The 9169-nt window shown below is 40.0% G+C and overlaps 1 protein-coding gene across 1 annotated transcript; it reads right to left on the bottom strand.

The window, feature by feature from the left end:
• Positions 1 to 522: 522 nt before the first annotated feature.
• Positions 523 to 6866, bottom strand: E2F6 (E2F transcription factor 6). The gene is made up of 6 exons (XM_068183451.1): positions 6708 to 6866; positions 4991 to 5207; positions 4517 to 4675; positions 3407 to 3521; positions 1949 to 2096; positions 523 to 1226 (listed from the first exon to the last, which is right to left on the bottom strand). Exons 1-6 carry the CDS (start codon positions 6748 to 6750, stop codon positions 1171 to 1173), a joined length of 738 nt encoding a protein of 245 aa, XP_068039552.1. The 5' UTR covers positions 6751 to 6866; the 3' UTR covers positions 523 to 1170.
• Positions 6867 to 9169: the final 2303 nt, after the last annotated feature.

Genomic DNA, 9169 nt, shown 5'->3' with positions numbered 1-9169 from the left:
GATGTTCTCACTTGTGAGTGCATGTATAGTTGTCAATACTGTGTGACCCGAGGACTTGGACTTCCTATTTAAAACCAAACCTGCCAACCCTCCTCACCCCTACAGAAACCATATTGGGATGAAGTGAGCACAGCATTTGTACAGTGACAGTTCATTCCTTTGGAAATTCCAGGATACAAATTTGACAGCTTTATGGATATGAAAGATGGCTAACACAGACATAGTCCTAAAGTATTTCATGTATTTTTGCAAGCTGAGCCACAAAGATGTCACGATACTCAACTGTGCTGTAAAGCTCTGCTGTATGTAAACTCCAGAAACTGGAAGGGACCAATTTAAGTAGTTATCATTCATTCTTCCGAAAATTGCTACAGTACTGTGGCATCACAAGATCCAGATCTAAGTGAATCACAGAATCTGACAGCACCATGTAAAACAGATTTTAAATTTACACATAATTAAAATGTTTGTAGTTCCCAAGTGAATTGCAGCAAATGTAACCCAACATGTTTCATTAGACTATTTCATATTTTTGTAAGCTTATTTTATTTCTTTGCTGTACAGAGGCAGAAATGCAAACCATCTCAATAAATGTACATCAGTAACTACCTAGAAATGATACAAGTATGTACACAGAGCCCAATTATTTCACTTCAGTGTTGATACCACAGTTCATGTAGAGCTGGATGCAAACAGCACCTACACAGTGTAAGGCATAACTCTCAGGATATTTACATCTTGTTCTTTATAGCAAAGGCTTCCAATACACCAGTTCTTTGTTACACTTGTATTTGACAATCCTGCTTAGTAGTGCAGCCTCAGAACTGAAAAGTACATTTCTTCATTTTACACATTCTCACGCAGAGTGTGGACCCTTCCAGAAATTGTTCTCCAACCTTAATTTTTGGAAGTAATTGATTATCTGTGTTTTCTGTCAATTAAAATTATAAGGTAAAAATACTGTTTTCCCAAAGCTCTGTAGTCACATGCAATTAAGAAAACAAAGCTCCTAAACGCAACTCCAGAAAAAGCCTTTTGACTTGGGAACATAAGCAATCCTGTGAAAGCACTCAACCAATCCACTGCTGGGTTTTTAAAACACTTTGTAACCTGAAATGTTCCAAAGTTTGTAGATCCAAGCAGTTTGGAAAAGCCCTATAACACAGATATTTACATTCTATAATCTGGCATCTCAAATGTTTTTTTCTCTTCCATCGGAGATCTCACTTTAAAAGGAAAGTAAAAAAGGAATATGATTACTCCAATTGTATAAAATACAATTCTGAGTTATTCCACAAGTGAAATGAATTTAAAAAATGCTTAGGATGAAAAAGCCAACTCTTCCCTTCACCTATAAAGCAGCACTTCTAAAGATAATTTCTTTCTTTGTGTTCTGAGCTACTGCAATTCCTGCCACATTTATTTTTAAGCCACAACATCCTGCAGCACTAGGGTTCTTTGGAATCTCTATTCCATCCAATCTTGTTTTAGGAGATTAAAATACTACGTCCCCTCTTCTGTCTGCCCTCCCTTAGGGCAGGAATGAGCAGTAGCAGTCTCGTTTACAGCAGCATCATAACTCTCATGCCAATAATCTCAGCTGAGCAGACTCTGTAGTGCAGCAGCTGAGAGCAGACACACACTGCTCCATCCACGGAGTGCAGCTCAGACAGGAAACCAGCAAAGAGCAAAGGAAGGAAAAGGCCAGGGAACAAGAGCGCCTTGCTCTGTGTGCACGTGCCTGACTCTCTGACCTGCTGTTGCTGTGAGGTAACACAACAGCACAGACTTCTCTTCCAGGCATTTCCTATACTCCCACACATCTTAGCCCACAATCTATGCTCAGAAATTTATACTTGTTCAACAGTACAGCTTACAACTTTATCAGAATATGATAATCTTAAACAAAAAAATACACTTGGATAAAAATGTAAAAGGAGGCTGTTACCTTCATCAGGATAAAATGATGTCTCCATTTCACTAGTGACAGTATCCATATCTTCACAAGTTTTGGCACCTGGATTTTCTTTATCCACCTCACATAGATACACGTCAATGGGTCCTTTTGTGCTCTTCACATGTACTTCTATGTGATCCTATAAAACAGCAGCTTGTATATAATTAAAAGAATAAATCTTATACATTCTTTATCTATTTTTGCATGTATTTTAAAGACAATAGATTAAGAACAGAACAAATACAGAAATGATGTAACTATTTAAAATTGTGTTACTGCTTCCACATAAATTTTGACTATTACATACATTTGCAGGATAATTATTATGCAGAATTAAGCTAACAAGCTTTCATTTTTGATGAATGTGCATTTAAGTATTTGTTTAGTCTTTCTATTGACCTTCAGATATATGACCAAGACTTACTTATATGTTTAGGAACAGTATTTAAAAACTTGACAAAACAGTGCCATGAAACAGACAACAAACTGGAGCACACAGCTTTAACAAAATAGTAAAGCTTATTGCTTCTACTGCTTTCCTTAAGCAGACATCACATTGCAAGACACAGAGCAAAGAAATCTTAATGAACAATGGAGAAAATATTCGGTTCTAACGTACAACTTTTTAAATTCTGCCTTTTTATTGCTTCAGGAGGCATTTGGAATTATATTTCTTCATCTCCACTGGATGAGAGACAGCTCCTTTGACCAGGGAAACTACTGGAGATCTATGCAGTAGATCTAACACTTTTGGCTCTACTGATTCATTTCCTTTTCCAAAGATATCCCCACCTTTCTATCCACACAGCAAGGCAACCTCAATGACTATGCAATTGGGAAGATTATCAAAAATGCTCATGAAAAAAAGAAAATGGAATTAAAGTTCTGTTTGTTATCTTAGACTGTCTTCCAGGATTTGTCCTCTCAGAGCACTACCAACAGTGGGTTCCCAGTACACAGGTCCCACTATGCAGCTGCAGCACTGCTGGGTGCAGGGGGCAAAGGTCTGGCTCCTCTGTGAGACAAGAATGGAGCCTGTGTATTGCACCGTGGGGTGAGGACAGGGCACAGCCCCACTCCATGAAAAATTCCACTAGATATGACCTACCAGAGTGACAAAATGTTTTCTTTTTCCAGCCATACTGTACACTGCATACTTTATTACAACTGCTCCATTCTCTCTAACAAAACCAGGTAACTAAAGCTCAGATACATTTATTAAGCCATAAATGTATCTGAGCTTTAGTTACCTGGTTATTAGGCAAAAAGAAAAATACAGCAAGTAAGCTTCCAAGACTATTATCCCTGCAGCGTTGTTCAGTGGAACACAAGGACATTTAACTACCTCTATCTGTATGACAGAGAAACTGAAAGTCAATTACTGACTGCTGCTGCAAAAAATCAAATTTGAAAACTTTTGTTCTTTTAGGAGAAATGTATAATACTTACATCTTTAGGAACTGGTATTTGCAAATTGGTTTCCTCTGGAGCTTTGATTGCAATCACAATCTGTTCCTGAAATGCCTGAATGCTTCGGATATCTTGGTACGTCACATAAGCTAGTGTATACATTGGTCAAGGATTACGTAAAGTAATTTGCTCATGGGCAGAAGCAAGAGTGTGATGTCAAGATATGTTGAGGCACAATACCAATTTCTGAAAATTGATCAACAATTCAGCAGAGGTTAATATTAGCTTTGTAAAATGAAGTATCAGCTAATGGTAGAAAAATACTTTTTCTGTATTTCCAGGAAGGAAAAAAAGCTTTTAAAAATATATTCAATATTATAAAAAAAACTGAATAGTCTTCACAGATGTTGCCCGAAGTCTACAAAGCAGAAGGAATACTCTTCTTCAGGAATTACATTGTTTTCTAATAGCACAGTAATAATTTCCTGAGACACTGTAGAACTATTTTCTTAACCAGTAAGGTGTAAAGAATATGAGCACATTTCATTTGCACACACAACTTAACAACCGCCAAACAAGGGAGCTAAGTAATATTTTATTGTAACCCAAAGCCAAAATTCAATCTTTATGCTATATATTAAAATTAATCTCTTTTCTATTGTCAAAACCCATTTGAAAGTCAGAACTGCACTGGAATTTCTTTTAACAGAGAAGGGTATTAGGACATAACCAACATACTATTTTATCTCCTTGGTGACAGGCCACTGGGACTCCACTCTGAGTCCTCTTTGTCATCTCACTATGCAGCTTGAGCTCACTGGTAGGTCAAAACCTGCCCCTGAGATGACTCAAATGGAGAGAACAGGGTGATGGTCAGGGTGCTAAGGCTATTGCCTCACTTCATTCTTCTGCAGTGGAAAGGTCACAAAGCAGCACTCCTCTGAGGACAGGTTAGACTGTCCATGCTACTGCAAAGCAGGGCACATGACTGGCATTCTCAAATGCAAAGTAATCAAAAAGCTTGCTATTATAAAACTCATTACCAAGCAGTACTGCATACCTGTGGTATCAGCCTACACTTCTTACTAGATATTTGAGAACATGTAACCAAAACCATGTGTTAAAATAATGCAAGAGTTGAAAGGATATTTAGCATTCTCTTTGTCATCTGTTAGTTCAAATATCTGATGAGCACAATTCTTGATTAATTCATCCAGTGCTTCTTCCATGACTGATAAGTCAGTAAGTTCATCTCTAAGGGTTTGCTGCTCTGGTGCTTTTCCAATAAGTTGGTCAAGATCGTTACCTCTAGAAGAATATGAAAATTGTCTAGCCTGTTTGTATAAATAAAAGCCTGTTTATTAAACATCAAGTATACTAACAGCAAACAGTAAGGAAGTCTGGCATCCTTTATTCTCCTGAAATATGCTTCCATGTACTTCTGCACTTGATACCTGTTAACATACTAGGTAATTCACACAGCATAAGGAAGGACACAGAACTTAAAATATTATCTAGGAGAAGTAACTTAATATGCTTAAAGATACTCTTAAAGTTATAAACATTACTCAAGACTGTTGGGATTTACTGTTTCAGAAACTAGAAGCTTCAAAGTCAACTCACATCCACTGGATATGATTCTTAGATCTTTTCTGAATCAAGTCGATGCCATCCAACACATTGGTGATGTCATACACTCTTCGTTTTCGTACTCCAAGTGTTGTTGCTACTTCATTTAAATCAAGGACACCGTCTGGAGCTTTTCTGAGAAGAGCCATAAATCTTCGTGTCAAAAGCACCAATGATGCATCAAATCGAGGCCTTTTGACTTCCACAGTTTCTGTAAAGTTTTGGCAGAATATTTAGGGTAAGCTACTACATAAGCATGAAGTAAAAGAAGCGATAGTGATGAAGTAACAATGAAGGTAAAAGTCTGGAAGCAGTGCAGTTTTTAATGCTTACATTGCAATGGCATCATAAAAAGCCTATTAACTACACAAACTTTCATTTGTTTGCAATGATTTTATCTAAATAGCAAGCATGCATTTTTGTGCTTTCAGCATTCATGTGCTTTTAACTCCACACTGCTAGTATGGATATTAATAACTGAGTAACTGTATGTTCTACAGGACATGGGATTGGATTACTGAACAATTACTGAAACCTTTGGTTAACTATGGACAGTGCTGAGGTGCTGCCAGAGAAATACAGCTCTGTCTCTGCTGCATGACACTATTAAGAGTATTTTTTCACGTCTTTTTGGTCCAGTTTAACCAGCAGACCTCGCAAGTAACCATTAGGCATGGTTCAGGAGTCATCTTGGCTTCAGGACTGTTTCAGCCTGGAGAGAACCATTCTGTTCTAGAACTGAAGAACTTACTATGTAGACAAACTGCACTATTTGGTCTCAAGGCAAAAGAACTGGTCATTCCATTGTTTGATTTACTAATACAACAAAGATCTACAGCTACCCTGACACCCTGGTTTAAGAGATTACTGTGCTATGTGTATCCATTACCACCATATTTTCAGAAACAGCATAAATCACTGATTAATAACTTCAGATTGTTATTTATGTATGCAAAAAGCACAAAAAGCACCTACTTCTGAGGCACAAAAAGTCATGGTATGCACACACTCATTTGATGCCAGCCAATAAAAGACTGTCAAATTCTCCTGTTACTTGTCTTTTCTCCTGTAAAGCAAACCAGGTATTTCATCTGATCAACATGTGTCCCTGGGCACATTCAAGTCTAATGCTTCAAGAAAAGGTGAGTGTGTAAACAAAGTACTCTGGACAACACTTTTACTTCAACCATCAGTATTTTTTCCAAGATGAATGAGATATGCACTTTTACTCATAATGTATCACACCCATTCCATGGCTGCAAGTCTGTGCACTCCTTAACACAAAGGGACGGGTTCAACAACTCAGTTTTCGATTGTGTTACTGTGGAATGTATGAAACAATTCAGCTGTTGAGAAAATAAACAAAAAACCCCCCAACACCAAGAAATTCACTCAAGTTTATTTCCACATTTATTAACACCAGTTGAAATGCACCGGTTGCTAGTATGTTGTTCCAGTTTTCTCTAACTCACTTTTCCTGTGTACTATTTTCTATATAGCAGTGGGAAGGTATACTTGCAACAGATCTGAAGAGGAAAAACTATAAAGAATATATTGCTTCACATCTGTTATTTCAGTCAGTGTTCAGCATTTTTCCTGCTCTGCTGATATTAAATAGAATTTTTCATTTGTCTACAGCATTGTACTCACATTATAGAAAGGCACAACATACTGCAAGATTAATTTTCACACATGACACGTAGGAACTTACTTTTCACAAGCTGTGTGTCCTTGTGCACATTCAGGTTGATCATTGATGCCTGAGGAAATAAAAAGGGAAAAAAACAACTGTCATAAAATGCTATCTACAGGGGGAGCTTCTTCAGAAGAAATCATCATATCTACTTTAGAGGTTACAGCCATCAGCTCTGACAACTCAACAGCTATTACTGTGAAGATGCGTCACTAGATAGAAGGAATACATGCTCTTTAATCCCTGCCAGAATTTTCAGCCCTTAATCTCAGCACAACTCACTCTGTTTTCAAAAACAGGAAACACCACTGAACTTGCTGATGCTCAGGCAAGCTGCAACCTCTCTCGCTTCTTTTGTTTCAATTCATGGCCATTTCCTTTCAGGCACCCATCATGTGCAACTGTGAAATATCTGGTAACCTTTTAAAGTTCTTCACTTGCTTGCAAGTATGGAATGAAACTTATCAGGGGAAGTTTGGGTTAGATATCAGGAAAATGGTTTTTCACCCAGGTGATGGTTGGGCACTGGAACAGGCTCCCCAAGGAAGCAGTCACAGCACCAAGCCTGCCAGAGTTCAAGAAGTTCTTGGACAATGCTCTCAGGAACATGAGAGCATTTTGGGATTGTCCTGTGCTGGGGCAGGAGTTGGACTTGGCGATCTTTGTGGGTCCTTTCCAACTCAGGCAATGCTATGATTTTACTGCAGGGCTGTTGTGGCTTAACAAGTTCTCTCGGGAGTTCATTAACAGCCTTCCTGTATTAGTGGGCCTAAATCAGGAACAGCATTCCAAGGGCAATCTAACATGTTTTCAAGTAAAGAAAAAGAATAATTTCCCTCAATTTACTGTTCTCCTGCTAAGACAGTCTCATATGCCTTAATGTCAGGACAAAATGCAGGTGCACATTTAGCCCACCATCCATGAGGAACCCCAGGTCCTTTCAACAGGGTGGTCATCAGCCTATACCACTGCAGGTAAAAGGCAAGGCTTAACACTTGATTTTCAACTTCCCAGGTTCATGAGGTGTTAGATGACCCCTTCCTCCAGCCCATAAACCTCACATCCTCCACCTGACAACAGGACAGACCCTAGGACAGACCCTGCCAGGCACCCACCAAAGCTGGTCTATCACTCCCCTCCACAAGTGGTCAGGGGAGAGATGTAACAAGAAGTTCGTGAGTTGAGCTAAGGACCAGAAGAGATCACTCCCCGAATACCATCATGGGCAAAACAGACTCAACTTGGGAATATTAATTATATTTATTACCAATAAAATCAGAGCAGAATAATGAGAAATAAAACACATCTGAAGAAAACACCTTCCCCCCACCCCTCCCGCCTTCCCAAGCTCCACCTCCTCCACACCAGCAGTGCAGGGAGATGGGAATGGGAGTTATGTCAGTTCATCAAATGTTGTTCCTGCTGCTGCTCAGGGTGGAGAGTCCTTCCTCTACTTCAGTGTGGAGTTCCCTCCCACAGAAGAAATCCTCCATGAACTTCTCCAATGAGTCCATCCCACAGCAACAGTTCACCAACTGCTTCAATGTCCATCACTTTTCCTCAGGGTGCAGTCCTTCAGGCACAGCCTGCTCCAGTGTGGGTCAAGGGTCACGAGTCCTACCAGAAAGCCTGCTCCAGCATGGGCTCCACTCTCCATGGATCCATGGGTCCCTGCTAGGAACCTGCTCCAGCATGGGCTTCCCACAAGTTCACAGCCTCCCTTCAGGCATCGACCTGCTCCAGCCTGGATCTCTTCCATAGGCTGCAGGTGCATCCCCATGGTCCTCCATGGGCTGCAGCTGCTTTGGCACCTGGAACACCTCCTCCTCCTCTTTCTCCACTCACCTTGGTGTCTGCAGAGTTGTTCCTCTCACATACTCTCACTCCACTCTTCTCTGGCTGTAATTATAACGGTATAATAACTTCCCCCCTCCCCCCCCGCCACTTTTAAAATATGTTATCACTGAGGCACTACTACTATCTCTGATTAACTCTGCCTTGGCCAGTGACAGATCCATCCTGGAGCTGCCTGGCATTAGCTCTGTAGGACATGCGGGAAACTTCTGGCAGCTTCTCACAGAAGCCACTGTGCAGCCCTCACCTACTATCAAAACCTGACCACAAAAACACAATTCAGGGTATACAAGCCCAAGGTTTCCTTTGTTTAGGGTCCCTGTTCCAGCTGTTGTTGATTAAGTTATTTTAAGAATCCAAATGTCTAAGACTGTATTACGGGAAACCTGGGGTCAATCTGGTGAAGAGACCTTGTCTGTGCGAGTGTGGGGGTGCTGCTGCAAAGGGGCCTCGGTCCCAGCTCAGGCGGTGTGAGAGTGGCTGACAAAAGTAACTTTTGCATGGTCAGACAGGGAAATTTCTTCAATATTGTGACCTTTGACATTCCCTGCTAGTTTCAACACTAATATTTTGGCTTTCCAAGCATCATATTTGCATGTCCAGGCACTTTTTATCCTTGTTCTTTA

This window comes from Anomalospiza imberbis, chromosome 3, assembly GCF_031753505.1.
Source record: "Anomalospiza imberbis isolate Cuckoo-Finch-1a 21T00152 chromosome 3, ASM3175350v1, whole genome shotgun sequence".
Classification (NCBI taxonomy): Eukaryota; Metazoa; Chordata; class Aves; order Passeriformes; family Viduidae; genus Anomalospiza; species Anomalospiza imberbis.
Note: the sequence above shows the minus strand (reverse complement) of the source record. Positions and strands in the feature narration are given on the sequence as shown.

Bases quoted from the DNA above. Each gene is read 5' to 3' on its own strand.
- E2F6 (XM_068183451.1), bottom strand. From the start codon at position 6,750: ATGATCAACCTGAATGTGCACAAGGACACACAGCTTGTGAAAA. The intron at 2,097-3,406 runs GTAAGTATTATA...GCTGTTTTATAG, and splicing joins AAATACCAGTTCCTAAAGAT to GATCACATAGAAGTACATGT. The intron at 1,227-1,948 runs GTAACAGCCTCC...TTCCTTTTAAAG, and splicing joins ATCATTTTATCCTGATGAAG to TGAGATCTCCGATGGAAGAG.